The sequence below is a fragment of the Anoplopoma fimbria genome, chromosome 18 (assembly GCF_027596085.1).
Source record: "Anoplopoma fimbria isolate UVic2021 breed Golden Eagle Sablefish chromosome 18, Afim_UVic_2022, whole genome shotgun sequence".
NCBI classification, from domain to species: domain Eukaryota; kingdom Metazoa; phylum Chordata; class Actinopteri; order Perciformes; family Anoplopomatidae; genus Anoplopoma; species Anoplopoma fimbria.
Genome location: NC_072466.1, coordinates 9298353 through 9317294, shown reverse-complemented (window position 1 = coordinate 9317294; position 18942 = coordinate 9298353). Strand labels below are relative to the sequence as shown.

General features: G+C 42.8%; 1 protein-coding gene across 1 annotated transcript in view; it reads left to right on the top strand.

Annotated features, from left to right (window-relative positions):
* Positions 1-352: 352 nt before the first annotated feature.
* Positions 353-18942, top strand: part of LOC129106915 (tyrosine-protein phosphatase non-receptor type 14-like) — a 38570-nt gene continuing 19980 nt past the window's right edge. Inside the window, exons 1-3 of the mRNA XM_054618194.1 lie at positions 353-484; positions 11629-12035; positions 14356-14531. Coding sequence (XP_054474169.1) covers positions 11862-12035; positions 14356-14531 — 350 coding nt within the window. The 5' untranslated portion in view covers positions 353-484; positions 11629-11861. The remainder of the gene's footprint in view (positions 485-11628; positions 12036-14355; positions 14532-18942) is intronic.

Below are 18942 nucleotides of genomic sequence, written 5' to 3'. Positions count from 1 at the left end.
GCTCCAGATTTCCGAACATTCCCTGCTGCTCTTGAATGCAGCATCTGCTACTCTCTCCCCCTGTCCTGAACGCCTCCATTGGACTTGAGGGACCACTACTATAAACATACCGAAGTCTCTACGAGAGAAGAAGTCCACGTCGTAGCCATCCGCGTCCGCGTTAGGTAACTTTTTTGCGAACTTTTTTGTGCTCCGCGAAGAAGGAAAAAAACGAAAGAAAAAAAAAACCGTGGGAGTAGAAGCAGCGACAGGAGTGAGTTTGCAACATTGTGTCTGAATGTTGCGCTCTTGTGATTAAAAAGTTTTTTTTTTTTTTTTTTTGGGGGGGGAGAGATTCTGGACTTCTGCGTTGGAACTTTTTTTCTCCCAAGATCAGAACCGATATGTGGATTATTCTGTGTGCGCTGTGAGGATCAACGCCTTCGAGCAGAAGAGGAGTTTCTCCAGCGGGGAGCAGAACACGGCATGTAGCGCAGGATTAAGGGTGAGTTGTCTTGTTGCAACAAAAAAAAAAAAAAAAAAAAAAATCAGAAAAAGAAAAATCAATCTCTTCCAGGAGAGACATTTGTTGTGCTTTTTGGTGCTTTCCAAAAACCTCGAGACAGTCTTGGAGTAGAAGGAAAAAAAAACCTTTTTTAAAAGTCTCAACGAGTAAATGTAGGCCAAATGGCCACGTAGGGCAGACAGGGGATCCCAAATATTCCCATGCTAAACCCCCACCCCGGTCCTCCTCCAGATAAACACACATTAAAATACAGACAGGGCCCACAATCCTCCTCTCCTCTGGATGGGATGTGGACTGAGGAATCTGAAGAACTAAACAAACTGCAGTGTGAAGTTCCCCTCTGATCAGAGCAGTCTAACATATTCAGTTTAGGCCTACTGAAGTCATATTAATACACTGGGCTAAAGGTACTTTATGGAGCCCTCTGCAGGACCCTCCCCTTGAGATCCAGCTTGGACATCTCTTAGAGAAGGCAAATGGCACATGCAAGGCAGAGTTTACTTCACCTGTATGATCTACATCCTACTACTACTACTACTACTGCTACTACTACTACTACTAGAAATGACGAGTGTACACTGAAAACAAACCTGCATCAACAGAAGCTTGTTGACCTGTTTTTGTTACTGGACAGATGATGGAGTCACTCAGGTATGAACAAGAGACCGAGGGGGTGCACATGCATGCACCTCAGATGTGATAAATGAGCCTGGTGATGATGTCATTATCACTTTTATTGTGCCCCGCTCACACACCCTGTGAGCGCACTGAGCATACATGTTTTTGTGAGAGTATGTTAAAGATGTGTTTGGACATGCAGCTTGGACTACCAACATTACAGTAAAAAAAAAAAAGAAAAGAGGAGAGTTCTGTAAAGGCAAATATAGCATATCTGCAGGAGGCGTAGGCCGTACACACATACACGTATATACACACACATCTGGCTGTCTTTATAAGCTCAAAGGCATGCTGTGTAAATTATATGGTGCCAAAGCAAGTGGCTTGGGAGTACACACCACTTTTAAAACACTGGTGGAGGATTTAAAGGACCAAAAGTCAGAGCTGTAGGTTCCGCCTTCCTCCATGCTCCTCATCACCTCACGACGAGGCTGGTTTAAGAGTCGAGAGACAAGGACGAGGGGTGAAATATCTTATATATGTTTTTTTGGTTCTTTCCACAAAGGCTGCACTAGTTGTTGTCGTCCATGTCCTGTGCTGTCTTATTTGAAAACAACAAGAAAGTTTCTACGTCCCAAAAGCATGTTTTGTTTATGTTCACGGGTTAAGATTATAAGAAGTGTTTACTGCATAATGCCTGCATGTCAAAGGAAAAGGGGCTATTGTTTGTGTAGCCAGTGGTCATTTGCGTGTAAAGGCCATTTAATTGCTATTAGGGGGAACATACCTTTAACTTGGTCAAGTTGTTGTGATGCAAAGGTTTTTCAAATAAATGATAAAATAAAACTTTTACCAGTCCTTTTAATATGGGCAGGGTGATTATTCATTATGATCATTTATCGTCTTTCAATGGAATATGGGGATAAAATCCTGTGTTGAGATATGATACACCATGATGTCTAACTTAATAATAATAAGCACATACAAATTCAAATTTCTTTAGATAAAGCAAAAGTGCCAACAATTGGTGGTTCTAGCTTCTCCAATGTGAGGGTTTCCTGTTTTTCATCATTGTAAATTAAATATATTTTTTTGTTTTTTGACTGTTTTTCGGACAAAAAAAAGCAACTTTAAGATGTCACCTTTGTCTGTAGGAAATTATGACGGCATTTTTCACCTATTTCTGACTAATTGCTAATGTCATTAGTTGTACCCGTAAATGCAATTATTCCTCGTGATTGTTGTGTTAGTTGTAGGTGTGTCACACAGTTCTAATCATTAAACAAATAGCAAAAAAAAAAGTCACACTATTCATATGAAACAATGTGATATACAATATTATGCAAACTGGGTTAATATAAGTGACTGCGATCAGAGACTATTCATATGAAACAATATTATGCAAACTGTGTGTGTGTGTTTGTGTGTTTGTGTTTGTGTGTGTGTGTGTGTGTATTGTGTGTATTGAGACTTTCAGAAATGCTTTTGTCAGAGTTGTGTAAGTGCTGCGCTCTCTGGCAGCCCGGCTGACAACAACAGAGCCGACAGCATGCTGCAACTTGCCCAACTCTCCCACACTCCACCATAGGCACCTTCCAGGTGCTAGTCAATCAGTGCTGGCCCCGCCCCCCGACGACAGGTCATAGCCCTCGAAAATACTTTTACCATAATGTGGCTCACATATGGGCTTAACTGTAAATAACACATATTTTTCCAAGAGTATTTTGTGAGGAAGTCTGTATGAGATTTACCACGCTTCTCTTTTCTCCTCATAGAGCATCAAGCAGAGACATTTTCCATTTGATCTCCAGTTTAAAATGTGTGAATTTTCCTTCCGTCACAGCCGTTATATACGTGTTGGATACAGCCGGATGTAAGCAGTAGCAAACTGTTGCTGCTTTCATAGGCCTGTGAACTCTGTGCTGTCGAGGACCCTGTTAGCGTTAATGCCTCTGGGTTTCAGCTGTGAGAAAAACACTCAGTGGCTTTTTGGTGATCGAGCATGTGTGTGTCTGGAGTTGTGTTTGTGCGTATGTGTGAGTGTGAGTGTGATGTGGTTCCCAGGGGGAGGGGGCATGGAAAATGTGAACAGCACCGCGGTTTGGCTGTGGCAGACGTGGTGGCCGACAGTTGATGGTCCTGTGTTTCTGTTGTTGAGGCCGCTATCAGCCTCACTGTCTGTCACTCCCTCGCTCCATCCTCCCTTCAGTCCTCCCCTCGCCTCCCCCACCTCGTCCTGACCAACTGTACCAACATGATAAGAGCCTGAGAAACACCGGTGTTGCACCTCTTCTTCCCTTCATGCCCCGCTCTCCGTAGCCTCACTTATCTTGAGCCATTTCTTTTTTTTTCGACTGGGTGTTGGGACACTCGCTGCACTCTTTCTCTCAGTCATATCTCCAAACTCTCCTTACCCTCCATGTCATCAATCTCCAGATTTCACTGCCACAGGATGAGTCGGCGTCTACGTCAGTGTTGGTTTGGAAAACCAACCGCTGGCCGGTGTTAAGCTGCATCCCTCTTTGATCCGCTCCACCGTTTCATGTTCTAGTGGCAGTGTTTAGATTGCTATGCCGGCCTGAAACGCTGGGCATTCCCTATCTATTGCTGTCAACTGTGGCACAGTACTGCAGCCCATGAACACATATTTCTATTATATTCCTGCAGTTCCTTTTTTTTGTATGATATTTATGGGTGTGCATGCAACCAGACGCAATCACTATCAGTAATGTGGAGCTGAAAAATCACGTCATTGCAAACCACTTGGATACATGATAGGGATGCATCCATATCGTCTATCAGGTCGATACGGTCTCAAATACCTGGATTGGATATCGGTAAACAGGGCCAATCTATTTAATTGAATTATATGATTATATACTATGAAAAAGATATACTACAATTTTAATTCCTTTTTAAGGTTTGACTGATTTGTTGCTGCATTAAAAAGGTTTACAGTTAATAGTGATTCCTGTTAATTTTGAATCATTTTTTTTTACCAAGTTGCTATTGCATTTTAATAGAAAATAACAATACAGTATATCTATTTCTATATATTTATTAGTTGCGTTTTGTTTAACAACTGATCCCAGTCACTTCCACACAGTGAAACATACGGTTTATTAATCAACATTGGTATCAGATTGGTACTACCAAAAACATTATTGCTGTCAGGCCTGATGAGCTGGATCGTGAGTCGGGGACCAAAATGTGAATAGAACTTCATTTTGCACAGGAGGCTACAAGGAATTTGCAATATACAAAGCACACGGGCCTTGAATCAAGATTTCAGGCCAAGTTATCGTCTGCAAATGAAAGATATAGTTTATGTTTTCAGAACAATCCTAAATGCATGCCATTTTTTAAATAGGACTCGATGTTGCACAGTATGAAATGTCTGTAAACTCAGCTGCTGAATTCAAAAGAATGAAATATGTGGGAATTTGCTCTCCCTAATACATAAATATTTTACATTTCTTAATTTTGTTTAACCTTTAAGTGAAGCTTTGATGATTTCTACCCCCAGTTGAACCCCTTGATCTGTGCAGAAGTGTGTGTTTGATAGATGTGGAGACAGGGAAGGAGTGTGTGTGTGTCAAGCTACAGACGAGGCTCCTTCACTGTCTGGATGTCACCTCTGTGCGAACACTCTGCGCTGTGTGTTTGTGACCGTCGCTGTGCTCTCTTGTAGTAGAGAGAACGTGTGCATGTGTGTGTGTTTGGTTGTGTCTTTGTCTCGGAGACGGAGCAAGAGAGAGAGAGAGAGAGAGAGAGAGAGAGAGAGAGGAAAATAAAATAAGAGAGCTGGAAAGTGAGGAAGCAGATGCGCTTGTTAGAAACACACTGTCTGACCGCCTGGCTCCACCATCTGTTTGCAGCTGCTAATGTTGTGTGTGTGACAGACAGTGTGTGTGTGTGTGTGTGTGTGTGTGTGTGTGTGTGTGTGTGTGTGTGTGTGTGTGTGTGTGTGTGTGTGTGTGTGTGTGTGTGTGTGTGTGTGTGTGTGTGTGTGTGTGTGTGTGTGTGTGTGTGTGTGACTGTGTGGAAACAAGCATACAGTATATTGTGGAAAATCTAAGTTCATTCCTTTTAAGTCGAGGAAACGTAAAGGAAAAGTCTTCTGTGATTTTTTTTTTTTTTTTTTTTTTTTTTTTTTTTTTTTTTTTTAAACAATGAAAGAACACACACACACACACACACACACACACACACACACACACACACACACACACACACACACACACACACACACACACACACACACACACACACACACACACACACAAATGCATGGCTCAGACAGAAACATACATGGCCAGAGTGTCAGATAACAGAGGGCCCTGATGGTGGGTCCTTCTGTCCCTGAGGCATGATGGGAAAAACAATTGCTATGTACAGTGGAGGCATGTTCCTTTACTGTATGGGCCTTTTCAAATATTGTGCAAAATAGTGAACTGGGCCGCAAGGTTCAGGCAGGTCAAGTCTGATCCAGGGTCAGCTCCCAGAATCTGCTGTTTCTCAGACAGATTTTGGCTGTATGTGTCCAGGAATGTGTGTAGACTTCAGAGCATCTCACTACTGAGCTCTACGGTAAGCCTGTGGGGCAAAAGAGGATCAAAGTCCAAAGAAGATTTTGGGGGGGGAAACATGAGACCTAATCTGTCTGTTTTGGATAAGATGTTTCCTTATGTTTTAGCTCTGTTTGGTCACCAGATATGACCATACAACAAGTAAGTTCTAGAAACACACGGTACAAATTTCCCCGCTGCGGGACTAATAAAGGATGATCTTATCTTATCTTATCTTATCTTATCTTATCTTATCTTATCTTATCTTACATACAGTAGAAACAAATTGTCTCATTAGGAGTCATCTGAATGACTGCAGATTCTCTGATTTTCACACTATTAGTCAATTAACAGATTAATTATCAATAATTGTTCATTTTGATTGATCTTTAAGTCATTCATCAAAAAAGCCAGATATTCTCCAGTTCCTGCTTTTAAAACGTAAGAATTTGCTGTTTTCTATGATTTATATTATTTTAAATGTTTAGATTTTTTTCTAGAATTTTTATATTGTGTCTTTCATTATTTTCAGCATTTAATGGACTAAATGATTACTGAAGAATAGCAACTATATTGATAATTGATTTTTAAGTAATTTCTAAAAGTAAAAAAGACCAAAATGTAATTCTGCCAGGCTCTCAAATGTCGATATTTGCTGATTTTCTAAGCTGAAATAAATACAATTAGTGTCTATTGTCAGAAAAGCATCCTGAGCACATTAACTTTAAATAATTCTTGATTAGAACTCCTGCTATGTGAACCCAGGCCTGGCTTAAGATCGTCGACCAAACTGTAAAAAAAAAAAAAAAAAAAAAAAGCTACGCTGGAGGACGAGTATTTACGAGCTGTGAAGCACTTAACCCCTTTGTTTTGCTACAGCGCTCATGTGTAACAGGAGGGGAGGAGGAAGAGGGTGGTGTTGGTATTTCAGACAGAGACAAGCAACAGAGATCCGATTGATTGAGTTACACACGCTACACTTGCGTCCCCAGCTCTTGGCGGACTGCGTCTAATGGTCTTAGCAGTAGGCGACAAAGTGCTGTTTTGTTCCCGCTATTGTGTGGATGTGAATGGAGCAAAGTGACAGACGGGCTGCCCTGAGAGAGATGGAGCACACACACACACACACACACACACACACACACACACACACACACACACACACACACACACACACACACACACACACACACACACACACACACACACACACACACACACACACACACACACACACACACACACACACACACACACACAGCACCCAGACCAGCAGCTCTGTGCAGATGCTTGAGAATTGTACTTGCTGGTCTTTGTGTCATTGTCATTGTAAAAGTAATTATAGTCAAATTAAACATTTTGGGTGATGAGCTGCAGATGAAAAGTAATTTTCTTGCGTGACACTGCATCTCTGGTTGTTTTACAGCAGTTGTTTTGGTTTGATTTATTCCCGTATGTGTGCTGAATCCACACCTGACTTCGGTATAAAGATGACTGGCAACAAAACATCACTGCCTGAGGGGGAAACCTGGATCAACATTGATCTTTTAACTGATTTTATGTCCGTCACTTGTCAGCTTGTCATAACATTAACTGACTGTTCCCATTAGTCACTGTTGCAACACCCGTCACCTGCTCTCAGTTCCCGCACGGCACAGAACGCAGTTAACAGTAACGACCAGGGGAAGACTCATCAATCCATTTCCTTGTTATTTTGGAAACAATTACACAATCCTTTTATGTAAATCAGAGGTGGACAAAAGCTCTAGCTGGTCGTCAAAAATAACCACTTTTTCTGTTGGATTCTATCAACTGTGGTTCGCTAGCTAATTAAGCTAACATTAGCTCCAGGAAATGGTTGAAAACATAATCTCTCGCTGACTTTTATAATGTTTCCAAGGGATTTCTTCTTTAAGACAAGAATAAAACCTTTTTTTTATATTCACTTAATGCCTACAAACACAAATTATGTGTTTGTAGGCATTTTGTGTAATGTTTGCTGAGCTGACTGGTGTTTAAACTTCCCCAAAGTCTCCAAAAAAGCAGGACAGAGCTGATTACATTAGCATCCAGGAGCTGCTTCTACACATTGGTGAATTACTACACATGTGCTTGTCGTAATAAGGGCTTTTTAAGAAGGTAAAGATATGCTCCTTGGCCTAGAAAGTAACGCTAGCCAGCTATCAGTAGCCTACTGTTGGTAGTGACCTGGCGTTACTTCCTACTGGACATGCTAATGACTGCGGCTTTTGTAGGCACAGATTAACATTCAGTTTAATAATTTCCTTACACTTTTGCTCCTGTCTTGGTTTAGGGATAAATGAAAAGGCCGCCTCTCAAACTCTTTAAATGCTGTTTTTGTATTAGTATACAACAACACACCCTGCTTTGGTATGCACAGGAATCCAAAGCCTGACAGGTCTGCCCTGCTGTGACAGTTACTAAGCATTGATTGGACAATTGCTGTTTGGGGGAGTGGTTTAACCAATGATCAGTCATCATGTAGAAAAACTACTGTCTATGATGATTGACCTCTCTTTGTATCAGCCAAAGACACTTCAGCAACTACGCTAATAACAACATACTTGAAACTATTTATTAATTTATTTACAAGTTTATTTGACGGAGATCAGCTGTTATAAACTACTTTTAATACTTGAAAATCTGATGCATAAGATATAGCTAAAAGCTAGTTTTCATCCACAGTCACCGGGCAGGTGTACAATACAGACAACAGATACAATACAAACAGAAAGCCATCTTTGTTTAAATTGGTCACAGTTTGTAACACACACCACACAAATAATCAGACGCCTGGCTGACGGAGCACACAACGTCGTTTGCTTTTACATATGGGAGAACACACTTATCTTTTTCTGATTTGCTCACCTTTTCTGAATCGACTTGGTGGCTCCTGCACGCTAAACATCTTTTAAAATCCAGTCTTCGCGCAATGTGTTTGAAAACAGTGCTGAAGAAATTATATACTTGTGTTGGTGTGATTAAAAAAAGCCTTAACCTTTATACCAATGACCACTCTAGTCTAGAGGGAATAAAGAAGTAAACACAACAAAAGATGGGAATGGTTTCATATATATTTAGCCAAAGCTTGCTTTCCTGAAAAAGAAAAACAACCTTCTTCCCTCAGTTTTCCCTCTCGTTTTTTCTCCATGCCACAAAATTACAATGTGCAAATTCATATACGTACACGCCGTTTTTTTGCACGCTGGAAATAAACACGACGGTCGGGAGAGAATGTTGCTCTAGCGCTGCAGCGGCGTCGAGGCAGCGTTTTTGTTGTGTAGAGGAGTGGGCTCGGTCCTCAGCTATTGTCTGTCTGTCTGTCTGGTTTTACTCCACCACACACTTCCAACCATGCCACTGATTACTAGTTTAGAGTTGCACTAACTGCTGTCTGGTCCTTTGGCTAACCTCTGACGAACCTGGGGTGTGTGTGTCTGTGTGTGTGTGTGTGTGAGATCCTGTGTGTTTGTGTGTTTGTGGTGTGCTCTGTCCATGCATGTCTATGTTTGTACACTACACAGTGAAAGTATGTGTCTTTATTTGTGTCTTTGTGTGTGTTTTTCTGCGTCTGCAAGCTTGTTGACAGTGATCTTGCAGGCCTTGTGTACTTGGCCTTGGGAACGCTTCTTGGGGCATTTTGGGGAGTTTTTTTTTACCGCCAACCTGTGATGTCACTTCCCCTAAGCTCGAGGGGAGGGTCAGAGGGACTGTGGTTTGGGTTAGCTGGCGAGTTGGGTCACATATCCGAAAGCTAATTCATATAATTTGTGTGTGTGTGTGTGTGTGTGTGTGTGTGTGTGTGTGTGTGTGTGTGTGTGTGTGTGTGTGTGTGTGTGTGTGTGTGTGTGTGTGTGTGTGTGTGTGTGTGTGTGTGTGTGTGTGTGTGTGTGTGTGTGTGTGTGTGTGTGTGTGTGTGTGTGTGTGTGTGTGTGTGTGTGTGTGTGCCCAATAAAAAAGCCAAGATGATGCCACTTTACGGTGAGCTGTCTCAGATGGATTCAGGAGTAAGGAATGTGTTACGGCTTCCAAAGGGGCTCGGCTGCTACAACAAAACAAGTGTGATTCAAATCGAATCAAACAACACGGCTGTAAGTCAGCCAGTCTGTAGCCATTTCATTCAAGACTTGCTCGCTTGTCTCTTTTCTCTCCCACTCGCTCAGCCTTGTCACACACACACACACACACACACACACACACACACACACACACACACACACACACACACACACACACACACACACACACACTTTCCCTCCTTGTGGTGCATACTTGCGTCAGGTGTGCTCTGTTTTTCCAGTCAGGGCAGAGAGGAATCTGGGCAGGGGTCCAAGCTGACTATCAACAGCACATTGCCAGAGCCCGGGACAAGAAGCAACACATCCACTCCATCTTTACTACTCCTCCTTCTCCCTCTCTACTCCTCCCCCCCTTTTTTTCCTCTCCTCTCCTGATCACTGGAGCGTTGTCGTGCTGTAATTTTGTCTTTACATCTTTTAGTTTGTGTGTGTTTTTTCCCCTCTCTTGCATCCATGTAATCACTTTCATGCACTTTACTGATGTTTTTGTAATGGTTTGCCAGTTTTCTCAGTGACTTTTCTCAGTGGGTTTTTTTTATGGAGAAGAGGTTGTTTTTTTCCTGCTTAGGAGGTGTGGAGCTATAGGTGTGGAGTATAGAAGCTCCTGTCTAACAAGGCTAAAAAGTGGCCACCACCATTTAAACTTGCACCGCTTTTAGCAATCTGAATTAATTTGCGTTGACAACATCAGCATTAAACCTTTTGTGTATCAGGTTTATCTTGGGAGAAAAGCTTTTTTGGTTTGACTAAGAGTGGCGTACTATATAAACACGGAATACTAGAAGCGTGACTATATAAATATAGTAAATATACTTGTGTTTGTGTGTGCCTTACTTCAAAGCTCTGTCCTTGTCACGGACATGAAAGCTAAGAACTGATGTCTAACCCCGAGGTGTGTGTGTGTGTGTGTGTGTGTGTGTGTGTGTGTGTGTGTGTGTGTGTGTGTGTGTGTGTGTGTGTGTGTGTGTGTGTGTGTGTGTGTGTGTGTGTGTGTGTGTGTGTGTGTGTGTGTGTGTGTGTGTGTGTGTGTGTGTGTGTGTGTGTGTGTTGGCCTGTCTTCCTCATTATGTTGAACTTTTGTTGGAGTAATTAACAGTTTTATGAGTTTCCTATTGACAACATAAATTGACATTTTCTGTTTTATGGCCGTGGCTGACAAACAGCGTGTCTGTGAAAAGCATCTGTGCCACCACCGCATGTGTGTGATCCTACACACTACAACACTGTACGCTTCAATGTCTGGCACTGTGCTGCTGTCGGGCAGAGCGAGGGAGAGGGGGGGAGATAAAAAGGAAAAGGAAAGGCCTCCCACACAGGCAGATATGAGACTTAGGAGCTCCATTAGTTCCTTTAAAGCCAGCTGCCGGGTTCAGATGGATGTCTGCGCTCGGCTGTTTGATGTCCATTCATCCATAGCCTTACATCCCTGCCTCTGTCTCCTAGCTTTGCCTGACGCTGGGCCTCATGGGGCTGGAGAGAGAGAGAGAGAGAGAGAGCAGCTGCCATAACTATAGGATAAAGCTGTCTGCTACCGTGTGATTCCTGACTCTGCTAACATTGTGGCACCGCTGCTGTTATCGCTGGTGATTCTGCTGGTCTTATCTGTTTTGTTTTTTTGTGTCTGTTGTTTATGGGGGGTAATCAGGATGATACTACTGGGAAATATGATGTTGGAAGGTTTGATAGGAGGAATGTTTACTGATGAGAGCGACATGTAGTTTTGGCGTTCTTGTTGGCTCATAGGTGAAAGTTTAAAAATAATCTAAAAAAACTGCCTGTAGATATTTTTCCAAGTTTCTAGTTGACTAACCCATCTCCTTTTCATCTCTCCTCGCAGCACCCGTTCATCCTCTACTTCCTCATCGTCCTCCTCCTCCTCCTCTCCGGACATCTTTGGGAATGGGCCAGAGCCTTGCCAGGGTGCATCTCTCCACCCGGTGGTGTGGCTGGCGTCGCGCAAGAGTGAGGAGGGCAGCGGCCAGGTCCTAGAGCCTGCCCACCCCCTCTCTCTGCTTGCTCGCTCCCAAAGTGACTTTTGACCTTTGACTCAGCCGTGACCTCCTGCCAGCCATGCCCTTCCGGCTGAAGCTGCGGCGCACGCGGCGCTACAACGTCCTGAGCAAGAACTACTTTGTGACACGGATTCGCCTGCTGGACAGCAATGTGATTGAATGCACTCTGTCGGTGGAGAGCACGGGACAGGAATGTCTGGAGGCGGTGGCCCAGAGGCTGGAGCTACGGGAGGTGAGGAGGAGCGTGTCATTATGTGACCCACGTACATGCTTGTGTTAGACGGATATGTCAGCTGATAGTTGGTTGGTTTCTACTTGCAATCTGTGCAATTTTTTTCAGTTTTTGAATAAATTCCTAACACGTAAAGGCAAGATGGAAGAACTGCTAACCTTGTAGGTGCACATATCAAGTAGTAAATGAAGTGTTTAAGTGTCAAAGTGCTGTTGAAGAGCTTATCATCGTACCGAAAAACACAATGCTGAGGGACACGTTTACTTTTTTTAGGGCTTACAAATGTTCTAAATTTCATGGTTTTTCATGCATCCTGCACGGATAGAAAAACAAGTAATATTGACTCTTAACACTTTTAAACATTTCTGAATGCATTGTCAGATTGTGATTGTGTGTGCTGGCCACGCGTCTCTCCCCACACCCTGAGTGTGTCTCCCTGCACTCTGCTGTCCCCCTTCCTGCAGGGTCCTTGTCTGTCTCTAACGAAGCGTGGCTACCTCTGTCCTCTTTTCTCTGCAGAAGAAAGAGATACTGCTCATCCCCCCCTCCTCTTCCTGTCAGTGCATTCTCTCTGTGTGTGTGTTGTCTCGTATCCCTTTTTTTTTTTTTTTTTCTGTCGCCTAATTTTCTTTACATTTCCTTCATCAAGGTTTAACCACCACCTTGCTCTGTACTCACACAGGTATGCAGCTTTGCATGGGGCTTATTGTTTGTAAATGGAGGTGTTTTTTGCGTGTGAAAGGGCAGTTTGTTCACAGATTGGAGAAAGAATGTGAGTTTGCTTGACGACTGATTGACAAGGTGAGACAGAGGAGCGGTGTACATGTGCGTACTCACGTAGTGTTGTGGTATTTGCCAGGTGTCAGCGATGTTATAAATAAGGTGATGTGACACCTAAGCTTCAGCCGGCGTCTGCCCCGGTGCGTGCACGCCATTTGAGGACACTATCAGAATGTGTGTGTCCATCTGAATTTGTTGTTTTCATCTTTTATTGCTGTACCTGGGGCCTTGTCTGTTTGCGTGTGTGTGTGTGTGTTCTTGCAGCTGCAGCTTTACTACTTTCATTACAGTAAAGTAGAAGCACGCAGACAGAACAGGTGTGCTTACCTCTTGGTGATATGACACATACACACACACCAGTGAAACGTCATTGTTTTATTCTAAATTACATGGTTGGCAATAAGTTGTATGGGTCTAAATCTGGGGGGAAAAAAAATAGTTTGACAAACTTTGTGAGATCTTTCATTTAGAAGACAATCTCAGGTCAGGGGCCCGTTTAACAAAAGCTGTTTGTGAGTGCTGCTTACACACCGATTGCAAATGGTAGCATTGTCATGTTTCTCCCCCAAGTTGCCGGTATATTTGAGAGTCTTACATGGCTCTGACATGCTCGTGCATGGGTTGCAAGTATGGTGTTTGTTTTGATGAGTAAAATCCCAATCGAAAATCCCAGAATGTTGAAACCTACCCTAGATGCATAGAAACAGGCTACTATAGGATGTATAGCCGGCATCTAGAATATCAGTAACATCCCAAAATCATATTGTTATTCTTAGTCCAAGTTGAGGTACTTGCTAATTCTTGAGGTCCAAACCGGTTACAACCCTCGATCTCATCTGCTTAACAACGCTCTTGTTTGGACCAGTGTTGTAATCAATACAATATGTTTTCGAAGAACAGTTTCATGTGAAAAGGCCTGAGTTGTTTCTGCTCTTTATTCAGCTGCATTGTGTTTAATTTTTCAAATAGCAAATGGATCTCTAGATAAAATAATAGAGTTTTTATTGCGATTTAGTGAGACAGGATCACTGCCTGTTTCCTCTCTCCCAGGGTAATCTTACCGTCAATTGGTCCAGTCTAATATTTATGTTTAATAGAGTTCCGCTGCTGACGTCAAAGGTTTGATCAGATTTGAATGAGAATGTGCTTGTTGTATTTCAGCTGTCCATTAATATCCTCTCTGCTCTGCTCATTTGTCCCCAATGTATTTCTCACCTAATTTCCCATTTCCCTCCTCGACCCATTTCTCTCCAGCCTGACAACTCTCTATTTCCCATCCCAATACTTTGTCTTTCCCATCTACTCCCATTTCCTCAATCTCCTTCCTGTCGCCCCCAGTTGTTCCTTCCACCTCTTTATCTCTCTCCATCCAGTTTACGCGGCTCATCTTTTCTCTGCACCCTCCTCGCCCCACCACTACTCTCCTCTTTCCTTTCCTTCTTGTCCTGTTTCCTTTTCAGTCATCTCCCTCCCTTGACCTTGTGCACCACATTGACCTCCTCTCTCTGTCTCTCCCCCCCACCCCCACCCCCGGCTCCAGACCCATTACTTTGGGCTGTGGTTCCAAGGAAAGACCCAGGCCCCGGCCCATCGCTGGGTGGAGCTGGAGAAACCCCTCAAGAAGCAGCTGGACAAGTTTGGCAATGAGCCACTGCTCTTCTTCGGAGTCATGTTCTACGTGCCCAGTGTATCCCGGCTGGAGCAAGAAGCCACCAGGTAAAGGGGTCTCCAAACACCACTTACAGTTTGTTAATGTCAGACACTAACGTACTCAATGTGGTTACTTTATGCAATTATAACTGCTTCAACTTTTTCTACTTAAACCATCTCATTTTGTTTTCGGTAATACAACCATATGACCATCAATGTGCTTTTCTATCTACTTAAACTGTCATCTCTTAACATTTGAACATCAGTCTGTCAGATACAGTGGAAACAAATGGAAGAGTTTATTAACTGCACTACCTTTTGTGCCTTTTTCAATATATTTCCCCCTAAATCTAATTTTCCAACAACAACTGCATGACACACTTATGATTAAAATGTGGAACATGCAAATCATATAGGCACTACTCAAATTGATCTCAAGGTTTCAACATCGTCATAGTATTACCCACAGAAAACAGATGAAGATTCACCTCTTTTATTGCTAAATGAACATACCAGTGTACCGTGATGTGTCCTGATAAAATATATCAAAAGTGCAAGGGTGAATTGTATGTTTTTTTGAATTCTTCTTTGTTTTCTATGAGCATTCACAGAAATTATGTTAGTTGATGAATCGTACAATGCAGAGCCAATTTAGTCATGTCACTGCAGTTGTGGTCTTGAAATATAATCCTGAGTCCTCTTTGTCTAAGACTGAATGAAAATGCGATTGATTCTGAGACCAGACCTTTACAAAGTGGGCTTTAAACCAAGTTTTGAGACCAAGAACTATCTCGAGTTCTACACCACTGCTGGTCTCATCTCTGATTTGTCCAGTAATGTGTCCACTCATGGCTATTGCAGGCAACCAATCACAGTTTAGCAGGTGGGATTACAAATGGGGCTGTCATCTCCCTACGTAGCGAGCCGGCTACTTGCATTAATGAAAAATATAACAGAAAAATTGAGTGCATCCACACATCATTTCAGTCAGATTACGAGCTGCTGTGTGTGTATGTGTGTGTGTGTGTGAATGAGAGAGTGTGAATGGGCACATAAGCTAGCTGTGAAAAGGGCATCCAGGGGTCAGTGTGTAGTGGACAGTCTGCCATCTCAGATTCCTTCTCACACTCACACACACACGGACACACACACGGACACACACCCTGCAGGTCTGCTTCGCACTGAGCTGGTGAATTTGCGGCTTCTGCTTTGCTGGATGTGGGAAAGGTCGACTGCAGGTCACAGCTTGATGTTTTGACACTGGATTTAGTTTTAAGGTGTGTGTGTGTGTGTGTGTTAACCATTTACGCTGCTGAATTGCCTTGCTTTTTTGAAAGGCAGGACTGGACATGCTTTTTCTTTGATTACATAGAAAGTAATGAAATCATCGTGTATCAGTGACGATACACTCACGGCGTGCTTGATATGAGAAAGAGAGAGTGTGTGTTATGCAGAAGTCAGGATCTGCTCTGGTAAAGGGATGGTATTCCAGGAAACCCCTGTGAGCTTTTTGGGTGTATGTGTGTGTGTGTGTATATATGGGGGTTATGGGGTTGAAGGGGTTATGATGGGGCCTTAGGGGCAATTTAGGGAACAATGGCCGCCTCTTTTCTCAAGCCCCCTCTCTTTCTCTTACAATCCCTCTACATAGTGTCACCCCTGCTCCTTTATCAAGAGCAGATCTCCACATCACTCCAGTCCCACATTTTTTCTCTCTCTCTCTCTCTCTCTCTCTCTCTCTCTCTCTCTCTCTCTCTCTCTCTCTCTCTCTCTCTCTCTCTCTCTTTTCTACTCGTCCCTCCTTTTTTCTTTCCCTCTTTCTTTTTTTTTTTGTTTGTCAGGAATGTTGGCACAGCCGTCCAGCGTAGGAGGCGGACCACACATTCCTCCCAGCAGAAGTGCTGGGGGTAAAGGGGCTGGTGTGTGTGTATGCACGGCAAGGGGGGGGGGGGATGTCTGGTTTACAAAACACACACACACACACACACACACACACACACACACACACACACACACACACACACACACACACGCACACACTCACCTCATACACCTCCCCCCCCCCAAAGAATCCTCTCAGAAGCCAGCTGCAGCCCTGTCAGAAGAGTTAGTCACAATACACCACATTGTAAGAACATACACGCTCCCTGAGGCAAGCTGTTCAGAGAGACCCATCGCCTTTTTCTTCACATCAAGTTGAAAACAATCTTCACAACTTATTTGAAGTTCAAAACACACTTTTTTTCCTTTCTTTTTTTTATCACCCAGCTCTAATAAAGGGTTTGAAAAAATCTTTAAAAGCATTCTTTGCTCTTAAACCGTCTGTACTTTCCTTTGAGGGCTCCATCAATGCGTGGGAATGATAACAGTTACAACTGATTTTTTTTTTTAAATGTAGAACATTTATTAAGTTAAGGTTGATTTGGGTCAAATCCATTGAAGCAGGGCTCTGTTTTTCTTACACACCTGGTCTAGTGGGGGGGGGGAAGGATTCAGGGAAAGAATGACAGAGGCAAAGAGGGAGACAAGTGGGGACAGAGAAAGTAAAAGTTTGGCAGTAACACATGGCTTTTGGTTTGTTCCTTGTTATTTAAGTGGTTTAAGCTCGCTGCGCGCATGTGTTTCTGCTGTAACTTTCACAAATGTGTCCGCATAGAAAATTATGTTTTAGCTTGTGAGTTAAAACAGGGTAGGAGTGAGTGGATTTTGTTTATGGGACGCTGGTGCTTTGATTTACTGTTTCACAAAACCCTTTTTTAGGAAAGGTGTTTTTAAAATTTAAATGCTATATCCTACTTTGTTACTGACCTCAAAATGCGTGTTACCAACTGATGGGTTGGTCTTTGGTTTAAAACGCCTCTTCTGTTCATTGTAACAGCAATAAGATTGTAAGAAAAGAAAACATGTTCAAAAATCATCTTAACTTCTTGCCAGGAACCAAAAAGACAGAGTGTTGACTCAGCCTCCCTCTGAGTAAATGAGATTTACTGAGAAGGTAATGTGAGTTTTATATAATGTGGTCAGGTCTTTGAAGTTCAGTGTTTGACTGATGTGTAACCTGATACCAGATCTCCCTCTCTTCCCTTCCATCCATTCATCTGTTTCTCTTTCCCTCTCTTCGTCTCTTCATGCAGCTGTGAAAATTATCCAAAGCAGGGGGCTAAGTGTGTGTGTGTGTGTGTGTGTGTGTGTGTGAATGTGTGTGTGTGTGTGTGGGGCGCTACGTATTTACACCAATAATCCAGTTATCAAGCAATTAAGGCATTATTGCAGGAAAGCTGGAGCCCATGTAAAGACTATTCTCCGCGGCAGTTATGCAATTATGCGCATAGTTGCAGTTATTGCTGCAAGATACACTTTGTAGAGTCCTTAGTATATAGTCAGATTATGTTTTTTCCTTGTTTTGCAACACACATTTTTATTCCAATTGAATCTGAGAAAGTTTCTGCATGTTTAGTCGATTAATGTCATTTTTAGATAATTGGCATTGGCCCGTGCATGTGCTCATGAGACAGATTACTTATTTATTATAGTTTTTCACTGAGCCAACATCAGGGAGAGCCACTGCACTAAAACTGTTAATTTAGTTTTTAAGTATACACATTTTCATTGTCTCTCAGAAACAAGGGGATGCTGCTATCTGGGGATAAATGCTGCTGGTAAGTGTACTTAAACTCTATTTACTTATTTGTTTCTTTTTACAAAGTTAAGTTTGGATTTGGAGTTGAACACTGCCTTTGACTTTGTAACAGAATCTGTAACAGAATCTGCATTTCTAGCCAGAATAGTCCAAGTCAACATAAACATCTGAGTAATGCCTCGCACTACTGCTCACAACCATATTGTTTTGACTGCTTTGTGTGTGTGTGTGTGTGTGGGTGTATCATCCAGAGTTGGTTGCACCGTGTTTGACCCCCAAACTGCTTTTTGCACTTATCCCAGACTACATCCTATACACTACCCACTTGTAATTAGATATCCTGTACCCACTCCTTTCTTTTTTCTTTGTTAAAATCACCTCTTTTGATTTTATCCATTTAACCACACACACATCGTGCAGACGGTTTGTGTGTGTTTGAAACCTTCTGCTCCTTCTGTCTCACTTAAAGTGGCCCAGAGAGAGAAAGTGAGGAACCTAAACAGAGAGCTGTTGACCGGAGCGAGGCCAGCTGGCCTCAGCAGCCCCCAAGGCTAGCAGCCCCAACAGCCTTGAAATCCTAGCATTGTTCAACTAGTTATCACTAACACACACTCACACACACACACACACAGCTGTACTCTGTTGTGCCCCTTGCTGATTCAACACATTTCAAAGTGAAATCCTACTGCCTCCCACACAAGCTGTCTGGACCCATCCAGGGTTGAGGGGGTGGTCAGGGTCATAACACTGCAGAGGTGGTGGAGGAGGGGTTGAAGCATATGTACACACATACACACACACACACATTCATGCATGCATGCACATATGCTTGCAGGC